At 38.5% G+C, this 19,720-nt stretch overlaps 3 protein-coding genes across 6 annotated transcripts; all 3 read left to right on the forward strand.

Annotated features, from left to right (window-relative positions):
* Positions 1-344: 344 nt before the first annotated feature.
* Positions 345-2,356, forward strand: LOC143851754 (uncharacterized). The gene is made up of 3 exons (XM_077361241.1): positions 345-543; positions 739-910; positions 2,073-2,356. The coding sequence occupies exons 1-3, from the start codon at positions 495-497 to the stop codon at positions 2,119-2,121; spliced, it is 270 nt and encodes an 89-aa protein (XP_077217356.1). The 5' UTR covers positions 345-494; the 3' UTR covers positions 2,122-2,356.
* A 3,372-nt stretch (positions 2,357-5,728) lies between these two features.
* On the forward strand, positions 5,729-17,977 carry LOC143851577 (protein FAR1-RELATED SEQUENCE 5-like). Of its 4 annotated transcripts, XR_013236410.1 has the most exons (4): positions 5,729-11,725; positions 11,819-16,578; positions 16,674-16,773; positions 16,926-17,977. XR_013236410.1 is itself a non-coding variant. In XM_077361050.1 (2 exons), the coding sequence occupies exon 2, from the start codon at positions 14,137-14,139 to the stop codon at positions 15,091-15,093; it is 957 nt and encodes a 318-aa protein (XP_077217165.1). In that variant the 5' UTR covers positions 5,729-11,725; positions 11,819-14,136; the 3' UTR covers positions 15,094-17,977. The 4 variants fall into 4 exon arrangements, 1 of the variants encoding a protein (XP_077217165.1); XR_013236408.1 differs by having other exon boundaries at positions 11,819-16,773; XR_013236409.1 differs by having other exon boundaries at positions 16,674-17,977.
* LOC143850202 (protein FAR1-RELATED SEQUENCE 1-like) lies at positions 15,796-16,730 on the forward strand. Its single transcript, XM_077359468.1, has 2 exons — positions 15,796-16,578; positions 16,674-16,730. Exons 1-2 carry the CDS (start codon positions 15,796-15,798, stop codon positions 16,728-16,730), a joined length of 840 nt encoding a protein of 279 aa, XP_077215583.1.
* Positions 17,978-19,720: the final 1,743 nt, after the last annotated feature.

A 19,720-nucleotide genomic window follows, 5' to 3' on the forward strand; every position in this document is an offset into this window, starting at 1 on the left:
TACTCAAAAGGGGGTTATCAACCCTCTTTAACAATTTTTCAAAAGTGTGTCCCCCGTTGGCAATTCTCGTATTTTGATGTCTCCCATTGGTAATTTTTCCAACGCAGAAAATCTGACTCCAAATTTGCTTTCCATTCATGTTTGTACTACGCGTATTGTAGGCGGGCCCCACCTAGTCACCGCCTATTAATAGGGAAGTGATAACTTGGTACAGCCCCATCTAGTGTAAAAGAGTAGGACTCATAAAACTCATAAATACAATAGAGGGGGCTGTCCCAAGTAAGAAAAGGGAGCGAATATATCAGTTCCCATTATTATTATAATTAACCGCGTTTGAGTGGAGCCGAACCTTCCTCCGTTCTTGCCTTCGCTTTCAATCTCACTATAAAACTCCCATCTCGTCTATACAAATTCCAATTCTCTTTATCTTTCTTTCCTCAGTCTCTCTTCCTCTCAAAAACCCACTTTTCTTCACAAAAATCCCCTAGTCCAAGATGAGTTATTACAACCAGCAACCCCCTGTTGGTGTTCCTCCTCCTCAAGGTATCCTCATATTTCTAGGGCTTTTTTTTTAACAAAAGATCGTATATTTTCTAGGGTTTTCTGTATGGATGATTTGGGTATCCTCTACTTTTTTTTTCTTGGTTTTTGTTAATGGGTCTAATGGGTTTTTTCTTTCTTGTTTTTTTTATGTTGATGGATCTAATGGGTTTGTTTGGGTTCCTTCTTTTTTTTTAGGGTATCCAAAGGACGCATATCCTCCACCGGGGTACCCTCCACAAGGGTACCCTCCCCAGGGGTACGCGCAGGGCTACCCTCCCCAGGGCTATCCACCACAAGGCTACGCTCCACAATACGCTCAGCAGCCGCCACGTCAGCAGAGCGGTGGCCCCAGTTTCATTGAAGGCTGGTAAGCTAATCTCTCTCTCTCTCTCTCTCTCTCTCTGTCTTTGTAGGCTGTTGTTTGGGCCGGATCTATCGTTAGATCCAGGCCGTCTGTGTAGTGGGGGTCCTACACGCACGGGTAGGATTTAAGCCCTTATAGCCCTCCTTTTTTTTACTGTACGGACATCATAGGATGATCCAAACCGTTCATGTGATGGACTATAAAGTAAATAGGCTGTGCCCCCAAAATCATTTCCATAGGATGATCCTAGCCTCCTATCTATAGAGGTTTCCATAGTTTGCAGTTCACAAATTATTTACATTCTAGTCCAAACTCCTAATCAATCCACTTGCGTAAATCCACTCTGAAAATTTCCAATTTTTCGCTTTTGTTATACAAAAGTCTGAGGGGCAAAACGGTCATAGTCCAAACTCCTGTTTTGATATTTGCACCCCTCGATTTGTATTTTAAGCTTTCTGTCGTTGCGCTTAGCTGCGATTATGACTGAGCCGCCGGGTTCGAAAATAAAGACGGTTGCAAATATCAATAGAGGGTTTGCCAATTGTCGGGTTGTTTAGAAAATGGGTGATGATATATCCACACCCAGTGCAGGATAATTCGCACCCCTTGTAACGTGATTTTGACATCAAAGCGTGCCACAATTCACGTTACAACTTACAAGGGGTGCGAATTTATCATCTTCCTAGAAAAATAATGACAGTGTCAATTCATTCTCTTGGTTTTCCTTTTACAAAATGGAAACTAGTTTTGGTCTATTGAAAAAGTTGGGTGAGTTGGTCTTGTCATGCACCTAACCATTTGTTCCCTCTGCATTTAAAACTACTTTTTCTTCCGCTTTGGGCTGTTACAACTCTCTCTCTCTCTCTCTCTCTCTCTCTCTCTCTCTCGAGGGTTGCAGTTATCAAAACAGAGTTGTTGCAAATTCAGCATTGGGTAAAAATATGAGGAATGCTAAACTCAAGAGCACCCTTGCCAAAACTAGACTAAAGAGTGCCAGCATTGCTAAAAATAACTTATAACAAGTATTGTAAAAGAGGAGTCATAACATAAATACACGAGTGGGGGCTGTCCAATGGAAGAAAATGGGTCGGATATATCACTTCCTTCTTTTTTGTTGGTTTCTATTTATTTATTCATTATTATTGTTGTTGATTTTTTTTTCCAGTTTGGCGGCTCTTTGCTGTTGCTGCGTTCTGGAGGAGTGTTGCTTCTAACAAAGAGGTTGCAGCGATTTGGATGAAGAAAGTGAATTATGTTGTCCATTCTTTATACTCAGCTTCTTCTTTGTTACTTTGGATTGATGGAGTTGATAGTACTTCGGTATTGTGAAACGATTTCTTCTTTTTAATGTAAGTTACATCTTTTGAAAATTCTGAATTGCTTGTGTACATGGAATTTTAGTCCTTTCGTGGGGAACAATAACGAAACAAGATTAGAGTATTTGATGCATGAATGATTGTATTTCTTTTGAAAAAGAAGCCTTTGGAAATCAAACAAAACTCCCTATGTGTATAGACACATGGGGGGTCGATTTAAGATATATGGAAGTCGATTTATCACTCCTCTAAATTTTTGGTCTACTGATTTTGGGTGGGCAGGGGACAACTTTTTTAAAAAAAATGCTTCATAGGAATTGTTTACCTAGGAAAATGACAACTTTAATAAAAAAAATGCTTCATTTTATTATTTTACACCCCTTTGTACAAATCCACGCAAAACTAGGCCCGGCAAGAATTGACCCGGACCCGTGGGTCGACTTGGCTGCCGTAATTTTCGGCTCAGGGTCAACATTTTGTGACCCGTTTCTAAGTTGACCCGCGGGTCACCCCGGCCGGTCAAAACTGGGCGGGTTCGGGTGGACCGTGGGTGCCCGTAGAAGTGAAACAAAGTAGTTTTTCCGTAATTGTCATATAAAGGTACCCTTTTTGGTACTTCTTTCGGTACTTTACCGCACTTTTTTCATAATTTTCCTCCAAAACTTAGCCACCTTTCCAGAAATAGTATTTCCGTGCAGTAAAGGATGGGCGAGAAGTAGGGGTGTCAACGGATCCACTTCGGATCGGATCCACCTGTGTCACGGTCACGATCCATTCAAATTCCTTACCGGTCGGATCGGATTCGGATTGTTCTTCGGATCCTACTTTCCACGTCACGATCACGATCCATTTTAAATCGGACCGTCCATTGGATTGTCCTATTATGTCCTACTAAGCTTAGCACACAATTTTTTTTTTTTTTTAAGAATTAGAATGTCAGTCCACCATAATGAAGAGCAGTGATCGACTTCAAAAAAGTGACTAAAAACAGGAAAAAATATGTATCCACTATCCAGTATTCTAAGAAGATAATAGAAACCAAAAACTTAGCAGGAGTTTTCCGTGCATACTGCTCGGATGCTGGGAAGGCAAGGGTGCTGCGATGGCGAGGGTGAGAGCAATGATTAGCAATAGCGAGGGTGAGAGCAATGACTAGGGACAGAACATTAATTAATGTCAATGGAGTAGATGGGTTATGGTTACCAATAGGAAGATGAGATGTTCGTTCCACAGATGGGGAAAGGATACTTACATGGGAAGGAAGAGGAGATTTATTTCGAAAAGGAGATCTCGTTCAATAAAGATGGAAACCGGTAACTACTAAAAGAATATGACTATTTTGACGAGAATACCCCCACTTAACATTGATGTTGTAATGATTTTGAGGGTATTTCTGTAAGATGATTTTAGACGATAGGAAGATGAGATGTTCTTTCCACAAATGGGGAGGGGATACTTACACGGGAAGGAAGAGGAGATTTATTTCGAAAAGGAGATTTTGTTCAATAAAGATGGAAACCGGTAACTACAAAAAGAATATGACTATTTTGACGAGAATACCCTACTTAACATTGATGTTGTAATGATTTTGAGGGTATTTCTGTAAGATGATTTTGGATCGTGACTGTCCCTAAGGACTTTCGCAGCATACCCGGATCCGATCCCAAAAATTTCGGATCATATGATTGGGAATCCGAAATATGCCCATGGACCCTCTTGGTATGCTTATATCCTGTTCATTAAAGTTCGTATTCGGATGGTCCATCGGACCGTCTGGATCCATTGACACCCCAAGCGAGAAGTAGCCTTTGGAAAAGGTGGCTTGCAAATACCTATAAAAACAAAAAACAAAAAAAACAAAAAATTACTAAAAACAAGGGTGACCCGTGGGTGGACCCAGCCCGTATGGGCTAGGTGCGGGTCCAAGATTCGTGACCCGTAAATTTTTTCGGGTCATTTTGACCTGGCTCGTTTCACCCGGACCCGTGCGGGTCTTGTCAAACCTGGCCCGGCCCACCCGTTTGCCAGGTCTACGCAAAATGGACATTTTAGTATTGGCCATTATAAGTCCGGCCTATTGCTCTTGGTCCCACACTTATCGGATGATTCTAGATCTTTGTTCAAGCAAATCGTGCAAATGAGATCTTCATTCAGCATCGGACCAGACCCACTAAGCCATCTTGTGATGCGGAATAAAATCAACGGTTCTGATCAACAGGCACATGTACCACGTGTGTACCGTGTCATCTTATCCTTCATTCAACAAGACTAGATGAGAGACTTTCCGGTCAATCATTTACTTCAAACAAAAGGCAGGTCATGTCTCTCTCTCTCTCTCTGCGCTTATTTTTTTAATTGCGTATCGAATTCAAACACAATAAAACTAGGGGTGGCCAGAACCGACCAGAACCGAACCAGAACCGAAGAACCGAACCGGAACCGAACTGTAAAAAAATATTTTTGGCCCGGTTCGGTTCCACTGATGAAGAACCGAACTTATTCGGTTCGGTTCCGGGTCTAATGTTCTCGGTTCGGTTCTGGAACCGAAGAACCGAACTTTGAATATATATATATATATATATATATATATATATATATATATATATATATATATAATATTTTTATATTTCTATTATACATATACTTAATAATATAAATTACTTATAATATTAATAAGTAATAGTTAATACTATTCTTATAATAAGAAAGTAACTTATATTATAACTTTAATTAAAAGTTTTTATAAATTATAATTAATAATTAATAATTAGCCATTAGTACCGAGGAACCGGACCAGACCGAACTGATTATGTTCGGTCCGGTTCGGTTCGGGCCTACTGTGTACTACGGTTCGGTTCGGTTCTTACGGTTCATGGAACCGAGAACCGAGAATCGAAAAAAAGGAACCGAGAACCGAGAACCGAACCGGTTGGCCACCCCTAAATAAAACTAAAAGCAACAGGCCTGCTACGACATCCTATTTTGTGGGTATTATCTGTCCCTAGAAACTAGGGCTGCAACTTGGGTCGGGTTTTACCCGACCCGAAAATAGCTTGGGTTGGGTTCATGTTTCTTGGGTTTCAGGTCGAGCCGGGTCTACGATCCAAAAGCCCGCATGAATCTCGGGTCGAGTCGGGTTTGAAGGGCCCCGACCCGACCTGAGTTACTTAAGTTATAGTATGCATTTTTTTTTTCTAAAACTTTATTGCTTTAAAGTGAAAACTTATAGGTAAAACTCACGCACGCACGCAATCACAAGGACTCTTTCCATCTTCTGTTCGTTCCCCCCCCTTTAGCTCTAGGGTTTCAATTTTCAACTAAATAGTTAATGCACTAAATAGTTTGTTGTTTATCTAGTATGAGTATAATAATTTTCATTTGATATTGAATCAATTTATTTTCTTTGGACCAATTATTAGTTAATGGACTAAAGAGTTTGCCATGCTTGAGTTTTCTACTTCTACGAGTTGAGTTGCCTTGCCAAACAAGAGTTTTCATTAAAAAATTGTGTCAACATAAAAAAAACCCGACTCGACCCGACCCAAGATTTATCATGGGTAGGACCGGGTTAGGGAATCGTTGGTTTTCCGGAAAAAAACCCGACCCGACCCGACCCGACCCGAGATATTTCTCGGGTAGGGTTGGGTTCTTCAAAACCCGACACGCCCGACCTGAGTTGCAGCCCTACTAGAAACTACCTTCACCAAGGAGAAATACATCATGAGAATCAGTCAAAGCTCTCTCTCTCTCTCTCTCTCTCTCTCTCCACCATGGGTTTATACAAGCAATATAACATGAAGATCTTTTGAAGATTGATGCGTGCAATTACTTATGCATATAAGCTACCTACCCTCTTTATATGAGCTTGCTCAGATAAGCTATTTGAGGTATCGCTTAGAAACCTTCACAAATCATAACCCTAACTATAACCTATAATTCTAATCATAACCATAACCATAATCCTAACTAACCTATAGAATGACTGAATGACTGGGTTGGATGACTCAAACAATTATAGGAGATGGTGTATTTAGAGGGCTGCTCAGGCTGCGCAATACATCAGAAACCTTTTCGTGATACACACACACACACACACACACACACACACACACACACACACACACTAGTAAAAAACCCCGTGCGATCACGGGCCGACAAAGAACTGTACGGACCACATCATAGGTTGATCCAAACCGTCCATGTGATGGAACACAACAGAATTAGGTTGTGCCCGTAAAATCATTTCCATAGGCTGATCCTAGCCCTCCAATCTATAGAGGTTTCCATAAGATGTTGTTCCTCTTAAGGTGCCCGGAATTCGTCAATATTTTTCAAGGTGTCTTGAATCCGTAGTATTATGTAATATGTTCACAAATATCCATAGTACTATGTAACATCTGCCCCCAATCTGTAATTTTGCATAGAATATGTTGACTTTGTCCACTTATTTTTATTAAAAAAGCATAAAGGAGGGGGGTAGGATTGAAATTATGTGGCTTTAATGGGTGCCTTTGTTAAAAAGCACAAAGGAGGGCGTAGGATTGAAAATATGGGGGTTGAATGGGTGCCTTTGTTAAAAAAAGTCAAAAAATTGATGTGTAATTCTATTAGAATTTTGGGAGAAATTCAAATAATTCTCTCATTTTCTCTTCTGCTATATATATACACTAGCAAAAAACCCCGTGCGATGCATGGGCCGACAAAGTTGACCACCTCAACTCAAGCCGGGTTGTTTTGGATTTTGAGAACCAATAGTGAGTCACCAATAATCAGTTTTTAACTCACAATTGGTTCTCAAAATCCAAACCAAACAGGGATTAACAATTAACAAAGGGAAATGTTATCCGCACTACTATATATTGATGATCACACTCTTCACTTTCTTAAAGTACGGTATGGCCCGCACCGTAGGATTATCCAAACCGTCCATTGTGGACTGTGGAGACTATATCAGTGTTGAAAAAGAAAAACACATATACAGAACTTCTTCAGATGGAACCCAAATTCGGGTTTCGGGTCGGGTCAGGTTGCCCGACAGCCGAACCTGACCCGACCCGATTTCCAATTCGGGTTGATTTTTCCCAACCCAACCCAACCCGATTTGCGAAAAAGCTTAACCTGATCAAACCCAAATTCGGGTTGAACCCGACCCGCGTGGGAACATCCAAGTAACAACGATGGTTTCAAATTATATATAGTGCTAATGTCTTCACTACCATATTTTATAATGGCACTACTCACCATATTTTGATGATCACACTCCTCACTTTATTAAAATGTACATTATGGCCCGTACCATAGGATGATCCAAACCGTCCATTAGATGGGCCACTGCCTACGTAGGTTGTGCCCCAAAAATAATTTTCATTGGTTGATCCGAACCCTCCGATCTAAAGCGGGTTATATGTTGATCCAAACTATCCATGTGATGGAACACAACATCAATCGGTTGTGCCTGTAAAATCATTTCCATAGGTTGATCCTAGCCCTCCAATTGATATAGGCTGATCCTAGCCCTCCAATCGATAGAGGTTTCCATAATTGTTGTTCCTCTTCAGGTGCCCAGAATCCGTCAATATTTTCCAAGTGTCATGCATGAGTAATATAAAGTAGTTCTTTCGTCATTGTCATATGTCTTTAACTCTTCTAGGTAGTTTTTTTTCGTAATAGTCATAGACATGTACCCTGGGTTGGTACTTTTCGTATGTAGATTACAATTTTACCCTCAAATAATTTCTCATAGAGATAGATGTTAGATATCAGCAAAGGGGTTAATTATAAAAGAGTAATACTGATGTGTAAATCTCACATAAAAAGAAAAGAAATTCCTTTCTTCTCTAGCTATATAGTAGTAGATATACTAGCAAAAAACCTTGTGCGATGCACGGGCCGACAAAGAATTGTACATACCACATCATAGGTTGATCTAAACCGTCCATGTGATGGAACACAACATAAATAGGTTGTGCCCGTAAAATAATTTCCATAGGCTGATCCTAGCCTTCCAATCTATAGAGGTTTCGATAATTGTTGTTCCTCTTAAGCTGCCCAGAATTTGTCAATATTTTTACAGGTGTCCTACATTCGTAATATCAAACTTTCCGTAATTTTACCCGCACATAGTGAATAAGGAAAAGTAGTTTCCGATTTCCAACCCAATTGGGTTCAACCCGACCCAACCGGATTTGCAATTTCCTCAACCCAACCCAACCTGACTTCCAATTCGGGTTGGGTTGGGTCGGGTTGACCCGATTTGATTTGGTACCAATTGTTGACCACCTGAACTCAAGCTGGGTTGTTTTGGATTTTGAGAACCAATAGTGAGTCACCAATAACCAGTTTTTAACTCACAATCGGTTCTCAAAATCCAAACCAAACAAGGACTAATAATTAACAAAGGAAAATGTTATCCGCACTACCATATTTTGATGATCACACTCCTCACTTTATTAAAGTACGGTACGGCCCTCACCATAGGATTATCCAAACCGTCCATTGTGGACTGTGGAGACTATTTCAGTGTTGAAAATGAAAACCACATATACAGAACTTCTTCAGATGGAACCCAAATTCGGGTTTCGGGTCGGGTCGGGTCAGCTTGCTCGACAGCCCAACCCGACCCGACCCGTTTTCCAATTCGGGTTGATTTTTCCCAACCCAACCCAACCCGATTTGGGAAAAAGCTTAACCCGACCCACATGGGAACATCCAAGTAACAATGATGGTTTCAAATTATATATAGTGTTAATGTCCTCACCACCATATTTTATAATGGCACTACTCACCGTATTTTGGTTATCACACTCCTCACTTTATTAAAATGTACGGTATGGCCCGTACCATAGGATGATCCAAACCGTCCATTAGATGGGCCACTGCCTACATAGGTTGTACCCCAAAAATAATTTTCGTAGGTTGATCCGAACCCTCCGATCTGTAGCAGGTTATATGTTGATCCAAACCATCCATGTGATGGAACACAACATCAATCGGTTGTGCCCGTAAAATCATTTCCATAGGTTGATCCTAGCCCTCCAATCAATATAGGCTGATCCTAGCCCGCCAATCGATAGAGGTTTTCATAATTGTTGTTCCTCTTCAGGTGCCTGGAATCCGTCAATATTTTGCAAGTGTCATGCATGAGTAATATAAAGTAGTTCTTTCGTCATTGTCATATATCTTTACCTCTTCCTGGTAGTTTTTTTTCGTAATTGTCATAGATAGGTACTCTGGGTCGGTACTTTTCGTATGTAGAATACGATTTTACCCTCAAATAATTTTTCATAGAGATAGATGTTAGATATCAGCAAAGGGGTTAATGGTAAAAGAGTAATGCTGATGTGTAAATCTCACAGAAAAAGAAAAGAAATTCATTTTTTCTCTAGCTATATAGTAGTAGATACTAGTAATACCTGACGTGCGATGCACGACACGGCCAAAAAAAGGACTATGATACCGAAAAAAATTAGTTAAAAATATGTAGAAACAATAAGCAAAAAAGTATGCATAACCACGTACCAAGTAATGAAAAAAAATGCAAAAGAAAGAGTTTTCTAATTACTTTTTGTGTAAAAAAAAAAGATACACGATACGGCGAAAAAAAGTATATGATACAAACTTTTCTAATTAATTTTTGTGTAAAAAAAATAAAAATTTGCACGACACGGCCAAAAAAAAAGTATATGATACAAAAAATAACATTATTTAAAATATCTGTAGAAAGAATAAGTAAAAAAGTAGGTAAAAATAAATAAAAAAAGTATCATATACTTTTTCTAAAAATATATGCATTTTATATTTTCTAATGCTTTTTAACAAAGGAGGGGGGTAGGATTGAAATTATGCGGCTTTAATGGTGCCTTTGTTAAAAAGCATAAAGGAGGGGGTATGATTGAAAATAAGGGGTTTATCTAATTCTAAGCTCTCTGAAGAACTATGAGACTTTTGGGGGAATTAAACATATGTTCAATGTCCAAGATATCAGCACCAGAGCTTCTTATGAAGACTTCCAAACCATATAAAGGTATTAGAAAAAATATTTCATATTTTTCTTTTTCTTCATTTACTGCCTTGATGCATTGAATATGTTGCATCTTCAACCCGAAAATAGGGGAACCATGATGTCTTGTATCTGAGTAGTTAAATTTTAGTTCATTTTTCTGGAAGAGTCTGCTATTTTGATTCTTTTTTAATTCTAAGAAAATTTGAGAAATTGTATTTCCATGGCTTAACCTTTCAATGGATCTTCTAGGCGGTTTCTATCAATATTAAAGTAGTTAAAGTTCATGGAATTAGGTTTTAGTAATTCTTTTTTCTTTTCCTTCTCAACTAGTTCTTGGACTGTGTGATGGATTTCTCCCACTCTAAATACAAAACTTAATTGAACACTTTGGTTTTGGGCTTTTACTAAACTTTTCTGACTAATTTTCACACCATGTTGTTGGCTTCCTTATATTTTGAGGCAGTACTTCATATGTTTTGAGGAAAATTGTGATTTCATTAAACCACTCCTTTGGGCGTCAAACTCGCGTACACACAAAAGTAGTTGCGATCTTTTTGGGGTCTTCAACCCACAAATGGTAGAGTTGGTTTATGCATCAAGCTGTGAGGATTATTCCTCAATTGTCCAGGATCTGCATTTTCTCTCTTTCTCATTATAAACTTGAATGAAATTAAAGCTTTTTTTTTTATAAATATATTTCTGATGTAATGTTATTATCATTTTTAAAATTTCCAAAAAATTGTTATTAGCATTTTTACACTTTGGTTTTGAATAGAATTCGGAGGATTGTTCATCATTTGCCAAGTATCTGCATTTTCTGTTTCATTATGAAATTTAAGCTTGTTCTAAATATTTCTCTACTATAATGCTATTAGCATGTCCCTCCTCTTCTCTTTGGGCAATGAACCAGACGAGCCTATTCAAATTTATAATCTCATGTTTTTGGTCCTTTTTTGGTAATAGCCTGGTTGCTGTAAGCCACCCACCAGCTACGGCTTCACCTACGTGAATGCAACTATAGGGCAAAATTCAGCTGCCAATACAACGATTGCTGATGCTGAGTGCAACACATAGTACAGTGATAAAGACACCCTTTGCTACAACTTACAATTGCACAATCTTTGTATGCTTTTTTTGTAGGTGTCGTACTATCACTTGGATTATTTCATATACTGTTAGTTGTTATGTAATCTTTGAAATGTGGCGTTTGGATTATTTCATATAGTTTTTTTTTTTGAATGGAAGTATTATTTCATACAGTGATACATAATCTTTTCTTTTCCTAAGAATTTGAAATCAAAACCTCCACTCTGGTCTTCAGAGATAGAAAGAGCTCCATCAATGCTATTGAAGCTGAACATATTATTTCTGTTTTTTTCCATTTTACTGCCTTGAAAATGCTAAAAAATGGCTATTTTGCTCTTTCCTATCAGCCACTTTTCAGGTATGAACAAGTACGACATCACAACGGCCGATGCTATGTTGACAACTGGGATTTAGGTATGTAATAAACACCATGTTCTGAGTCTGGAATATTTTCCTTTTAGCCTATTCTTCCATAATTCACAGCTTACACAAATGTAACTTTCGCAGGAATTCAAGGATCCCTTGATGGAATTTCTATCGTAGAAACTCTAGCATTCTGAAATTTCTGGTGGTTCTAATTTATAATCTTTAATTTCTTGGTCCATGCTTTTGGATGTATGACACCAAGATGATGTATTCTTCAAGTGTCCCAAGGCCCAATTTTTATACCAGCCTTATTAAAAAGCATAGAGGCCTTCGCATTTCTATGCTCCACTCTTTTACCGTCTTTCTTGAACCGATACTATATTACACCCCTGATTTTCCCTATTCCATCCTGTACGTACCATGATTTTATAACAATGATATTGGATTGATTATTGCCAAAACCAATCACTTCCTCTGAATTATCCTTTTTGTTTCTATTCCTTATTAGTGATTCAGTTCTCTTATCTCTATGTTTTTTCCCTTTTCTTTTTTGTTTCTATTCTATGTTTTTATGGAGAAATTATATGGTGCCCAACCGTCGGGTCCCTTCTGGGTGGTCGTAAAAAAGTACAGCTCTTGAAATTTGATCCAACAATAGCCTCTTAAAAAGTGGACTGCTATTGGATCAAATATCAAGGGCAGTACCTCCCACATGGGGGCACCGTATAAAAACTCCATTTTATGAATACATCTTTTAAATAAAAAAGTTTTAAATCATAATTTTGTGGTCGTCCCGTACATCGCACGAGGTATTTTAGTAGTAGTAGTAGTATATATATATGAGAAAATGGTTTCTACAAACTAGTGTAGATAAGTTATCTACACACTAGCTTAAAATACAGTGGGGCCCACATTGTTTGGGTGATCCAAAGCATTCATTTGATTGGCCCTGACATAGATATGGTGTCCACAAAAAATCAGCTCCATAGGATTATCTCAACCTACGATTTGTGGAGGTAAAATGCACGTGTATAAACCTTCACAAATCTGTCCATTTTATGCCTCAACGGTTCGAAGGGTTAGGATGATCCTACGAAGCTGATTTTTTTGGAACACCCTATCTATGTGAGGGCCCATCAAATGAATGCTTTGGATCACCCAAACAATGTGGGCCCCACTGTATTTTAAGCTAGTGTGTAGATAACTTATCTACACTAGTGTGTAGAAACCGTTTTCTCATATATATAGGTACGCTTAAGCGCACCAACGTTTCGTGCGTTGAAGGGTTTAAATAAAGAGAAAAAACGATCGTTTTGTTTTCAATCTTCTGTACATCAACCAAATGTTGGGTTTGAAGGCTTTTGTATAGAACGAGGGTTGGGTTTTCTGCTTCCGTTGAAAAACGAAGGAGGGTTGGGTTTTCTGCTTCCGATCGTTTAACGATCGTTGGGTTTTTCTGCTTCAATCTTTGGTAAACGAACGAGGGTTGGGTTTGAAGGCTTCAAGAGGGATTGAAGGAAAGGTTTGAAGGCTTCTGTTGAAAAACGAACGAAGGTTGGGTTTCTACTTCAAGAGAAAAAAGATCGTTGGGTTTTCTGCTTCAACGACTTTGGTTCTCTCTTCTCCGACGACTTCGCTCCCTTCAAGGTTAGTACGATTTTCATTTTTTTTTCCTTCAATCCCTTTTTTTTTGCTTTTCTTTCCTTCCTTACAGCAGATTGAATCAGAAAACCCAAATACAAAAAAATGAAGTTGGGTTTTCTGCTTCACGCCTCCAAGAGAAAAACGAGGGTTCGGTTCCTGTAAAGAGAGAAAAGAGGGTTGGGTTTTCTGCTTCAATCTGCTGTAAACGAACGAGGGTTGGGTTTTTCTGCTTCAAGAGAAAAACGAGAGTTGGCTTTTCTGCTTCAAGAGAAAAACGAACGAGGGTTGGGTTTTCTGCTTTTCTTTGAAAAATGAGGGTTCGGTTCTGCTGCTTCTCGCCTCCAAACCAACGAGTTGGTTCTCTCTTCTCCGACGGCTTCGTTCCCTTCCAGGTTAGTACGATTTCCATTTTTTTTCCTTCAATCCCTTCTTTTTTGCTTTTCTTTCCTTCCTTACAGCACATTGAATCATTTTTCACACATACAAAAATCAGATTTTTTCCTCTCGGCAGATTGTTCAGTTCTTTTCAATTCTTCAGTTGTTTTTTATCTTGAATCATTTTTCACACATACAAAAAGCAGATTTTTTCCTCTGGGCAGATTGTTCAGTTGTTTTCAATTCTTCAGTTGTTTTTTATCCTTTTTTTTTGCTTCAGTTGATTGTTTGGATTCATCCTTAACTTCAAGGGTTATTGGACAAGATTAAAATGAAGAAACCAGAAAACAGTAGATCTATTTCAAGGGTTTTCTTCAGTTGTTTAAGGGTTTTCTATTTCAAGGGTTTACCTACATTCAAATGTCTACTTGTTATTTATAATGCGGGTACATTCTTATTTTTCTCTTCTTTCAATTATTAGAAAAATGGAACCAACCTCTTCGCAACCATGTGGGTTACGTATCGAGGATAATGACCGTGCACAATCTGGTTTTGTTGATGATGCTTTATCGCAAGCCTCCGGGTTAGGTATTGAAGAAGTTGACGCCGATGTTCTTATTGTGGTTGATGATGGGGGTGATGACGGGGTTAATCTGATTGAAAATAATATAGAATGGCCAGATACTGATATGAATGACGAAGATGAGGGTGATAGTACGCCCAATAAGGCTGCTAGTGAGAATAGTAGTGTGAATAAGCCATTTCTGAACCAAGTGTTTGATGATTGGATGTTTGCCTTTGAATTCTACAATTCTTATGCACTGGCTACTGGTTTTGGATTATGGAAATCCAGTACAAATAGTTCTAAAAAAACAAATGTTGTGAACTCAAGGAAATTTGTGTGTGATAGAGAGGGGGTGAAAAAGTATAAGGCAAATAAAGTGGATGATGGTAAGGAAAGGAGGGAACGACGAGTTGTCAGATTGAATTGCAAAGCTAAGATGACCATAAAACGAAGAGATGGGAAGTGGGTAGTGACCACCTTTGATGACATTCATTCTCACATTCTGACCTCCCCACTGAAGAGGCAAATGCACCATTCCCATAATAGATTCAGTAAGAGTGAAAGTGTTAAGACGTTGATTGACTGTCTCAATGAGACCCAGATGCCGGCTGTGAGGATTGCAAAGGCCATTAATTCAACAAACGATGGAATATCAGGTGTGATAACACCTGATCAAGTTGCTTCCCATTTGAGAAAAAAGAGGGTGAACAATATAGGTCAAGAAGCTGTCTTAGTGGCCAACCATCTTCAAAAGAAGCGATCAGAAGACCCGAATTTCTTTTTCTCGATGGAGTTGGATACGGATGGGACCTTCCGATATGTTCTGGGCTGACGCTAGGGCTAGAGATGCTTATATGACATTCAACGATGTCAATGTATTTGATGTCACTTACAAAACCAATAGGTTATCTCTGCCATTTGCACCGTTTACGGGAGTGAACCATCATAGACAGTCGACCCTATTCGGATGTGCGCTGTTAGTTGATGAGACAGAGGAAACCTTTAGTTGGTTATTTGAACAGTGGTTGACGTGCATGCATGGTAAAGCACTTGATGCAATTATAACTGATATGGATCCGGCCATGAAAAATACAATTGGAAGAGTTTTTTCACACACCCATCATAGGTTTTGTTCGTGGCACATACACAGGCATCTGCTTGAGCATGTTGCAGAGATGAGGGATTCAACTAGTAATTTCTACCTCGATTATAATCGTTGGTTTTTTCAAAAAATATGGAGGATTGTGAGCAGTTGTGGGAAGATTTGGTTTGTAAATATGAAATCGGGGAAAGTGATTGGTTATCTAGGATGTGGGAGCAGCGAGAGCATTGGGTTCCAGCATATTGGCGAAACACATTCACTGCAGGAATGACTTCGAGTCAACGTAGCGAAAGCATGAATGCATTCTTTGATGGATATGTGAATAGCAAAACTGGCTTGCATGAGTTCTTAGATGCATGTGATAGAGCACTGGTTCAACGTCGTAAAACGGAAGCCTAAGAAGATTTCAAGTCGAAATATTCGAAAGCAAGTATGAAAACGAATAGCCCATTGGAAGAAGAGGCGGGGATATTCTATACGAGGAATATGTTTAACATTTTTCAGGATGAGTTGAGGGATAGTAGTGGTTGTTGGTACGACCACTTGAGCAAGGATGGGGCCGTGGAAGAATATTTGGTAGGGCCCAGAAATGATGTGAAGAGTAGATGGTTTAGGGTATTTTATGATGATTCCGATGGAGTGACTGTCAAATGCGATTGTGCTAAGTTTGAAAGGGAGGGGATCTTATACAAACATATCCTTCGTATTATGGATACGAAACAATTGAAGAAGGTCTCCGACCATTACACGTTGAGGAGATGGTCAATTCAGGCAATGTATCAAGTAGGGGGTTCAATATCTAAAAGGCCACAAGTGGGTAGTAGCGTGAATCTGTTTCAAAGGTGGTGCCTAATCTCAAGATGGCAACGACTGGTTGATGGACCCGGAAGAGATGAGAAAGTTTTCAACAGGATGACTGAATTTTGTGATCTTCTTTTCGCTGAAGAAGAACAAAAGCAGAAAGAAAATGACGTTACATTGGAGGCTAGTGAGATACCAATCGTTGGTAGCGAAGTATATTCAAACTTTGGCGTGAGTCAAATACCTGAAATCACAATTCGAGACCCACCAATTACAAAGACCAAGGGCCGTCCAAAGAATCCAACAGGCTTGAAATCTAGCTTAGAGACATCTGTATCCCAACCAAAGAAACGGACGTGCAAATCGTATGGCGGAAAAGGACATTATAAGTCGACATGTAAAAATAAAGGCCAGGTTTGTTTTCTTACCTATTTATTCATTTGTATGTGTACATGGAGTGATATTTGTTAATGTTTATATATTAATTCAGTTATGGTGAATGCTAATAGAAGCCTAAAAGAAAGCACAAAGAGGAAGGTGACGTAGAGGAAGATGAAGAGGCATAGGAGGAGTACATATAAACTATGATCTATCTCATATATTTAGTGGGTACTATTTTTAGTTTGTTACTTTCTGAGCATAAGTAATTACTCCGTTTACATTAATAGTTCACATGAGTAGGCCATTTTCATTCCTTATTTAATTTAGATTATGATTGGCAACAGTTGTAATCGGTTTTTTTATTTATTTTTATGATCCAGATGGAGGAACCTGGTGGATGAGGCAAGTAAACTCCTTACAATCAAAACTTTCTCCCAAATTCAAATGAAAATACCAAAAATTGAATTACAAATGGAGGGAAGGCTATTTATATGTTTCCTTCACAACTGGAATTCAAATAAAAATAAAACTCAAATGAATATACCAAATCTACCCTAGTCATTGCATGTAATGTAATGTCCAAATGTTGGCCATATAGTTTCGGTAAGGCATTTTGAGCATGATCTACAAATCAGTATAATTTTTTCAGTAGTTCACTGACCTAGAGTCTCAAAATCAAAGCATCAAACAAAAAATTATGCACAAATGCTTAAATAATGCTTGGCGGCTTATTTGCTACAACAATGACATGGGCATTTTGTTTAAGTTTTACAAATTTTTTCTAAATATTAGCATGTCTCGTGGAATAAAAAGAAATTTAGCATAATTCTTGTAATAGTCAGTGCTTTGGTTGCTATGCAAGATGTTATCCTGGTAACTGTTTTCTACTAATCAGATATTACTTGTGCAGCAAGTACCGGTTTGTTTCAAAGGGCACATCTTCATAGAGAAGAAGGATATATTCTTCTCCGAGACCCGCAGGGAAAAGCATATATAGTAAGATTATGTACTAATAAGAGTGTATGCAATATATCTCGTGGGTGGGCCGCCTTTGCACATGCCAACAATATTGAAGGAGGAGATACATGCATATTTGAGTTTGTGGGTAAGCGTGAAATGCGTGTGCATATTTTTCGATCGGTCGAAGAAAATATGGCAGGAAGTCTTGAAACATCTGATGGCTCTTGGGACACTTAGAGTTCCATTATTTTAGTCCTCTAACAGCACCTATTATGTCACAAACTATAGTAATGAATTATGTCAAAACTGTTGCGGTTCAGCACATTTCTTCTATTTTGTGTGGAAGATATTTCTACTTAGGCATGGAATGTAATCAAATATTAGTGTGTAGAAGCTATATGTGTACCTTTTCTTGGTTGAAAGAGAACACACTACAAAAAATAAAAACTGCATGTATTTTGTTATTTCTAGTAGTTATATTTTCTCTGAGGGTTATTTTGGCTTGCCATGATTGCTTGGACCGAGTAGTGTGCATGTAAGCACTTCTCCAGTTTATGAAGGTATCATTTTATTTGATTAGTATTAAGAGGGACTTCAGGCCTCTTCTGGTGCCACCAAAATTGGTCATTGTTTGCAAATACGATTATTTTAGTTTAATTTATTTGTGGATGAGACATCAAGGGCTCTTTGGAAGCCGTTGGATATATCATTTCTAAGAAGATTATAGCCATTATTTGCAAATAATCATAACTAACATTTTTTTGTATTTAAGATTAAATGCAAATAAATTTTCAAAAGTAATCGAAGAGGAGGTTCATATAGAGATATATGGTATGAACTAGACCGTTTTTCAATGTTATGGACTATAAGTTAAGTTTGACATCAGACTTATGGCAATCACAGGTATTTTTTGTTGGCGATCTAACCTCAGTTGTGTGGCTGATATCAATCACCAGGCGTTTTATGCAATGAAGTTAGTCACGATGAGGGAGATTCACCAACCTCCCAATTCAAAACCAAACATGAAAAGGGAGTGAGAATGGACTCTGATTATTACAAGTCTCAACTAGGAGTTGTGGGGATTGAAAATCAACCCACATCCAATCTAATGTTCAGATAACCCTTTGATATACGACTGCTGGACCAGAAAGAGGAGGTACATGATGCTAGAAACTTACCAACTTCTCCAAAAGCTTAAGCTTTTTGTAGTAACTAGCTGTTTCACACGGTATCAGAGCCAACTAGCTTTTTCACGCGGTATCAGAGCCAAAGGTCTCGAGTTCAGACCTCCTCGTTATAAAAAATCCACATGCAACGGTCAGCCCAAGAAGTGAAGCCACATGTGCCACGAGTTCATAATCTACTAGGTAGAAGGGTGTGCTGGGTGTTGAAGTATAAATGATTAAATAATACAAACTCTAACAGCCTATGCTTTTGGAATTATTGTTTGTTTCACATGGCACCATAGTTACTGCCTCACCATGTAGAAGAATAAAAGCACCAGCTATCGAGCACTAAGAAAATGCAGCATAGGTAGGCAAACTGAAGCAAATGGAATCCGCTTAGGATTCCACGCAAAAAGAATAATAACGAACGTTGATTTTTGTTGTCTTTCATCTTATGCTCGGGATGGGACGACAACCCAGTTTTTCATGGATTAATAAATAGCCAAGATTTCATTAATATCTAAGTTTCTATTTTTAATGCTTTGTGTCATCATGAATCTGAGCCATTGATCATCGAACAAATTCGTGGGTACAAGTCATACGGTTCTAGTGTCCTTAGCAAACAATGGTCGTTCAAAAACAATGTTTAGCCCAGTGCATTGCATTTATCAAGGCAAAATGAAAAAGTAAAGTAAAATTTCCAAATGCAATCCATTTTGCACCTTTTCCAAATTTATGTGACCAAATATCAACATGGATACAACAATAAAGGACAAGACCAAGTCCCATAAAACAAGTACATTCCAAAAAAAGTTGAAAAAAAACCCTACAAAGTCCACTAACGAAAGAAGTACATTTCATGCTTTAACATGAATAAGGTACAAGAAAAACATAATCCCTGTTGCTCCTAAGACTTTAAGGAAGCTGTTTTCATTCTTGAGGAAGCCGATCTCACTCTTGAGGAAGGCTATCTAATTCTTCATGAAGGCGATCTCATTTTCCAGTGCTTTTATGCGTTCCTCGTTTATCCCCTTCTCGCCACGATCTGC

This window comes from Tasmannia lanceolata, unplaced genomic scaffold (assembly GCF_043159265.1).
Source record: "Tasmannia lanceolata isolate RefF3 unplaced genomic scaffold, GAP_Taslan_0.1 ptg000018l, whole genome shotgun sequence".
Lineage (NCBI taxonomy): Eukaryota > Viridiplantae > Streptophyta > Magnoliopsida > Canellales > Winteraceae > Tasmannia > Tasmannia lanceolata.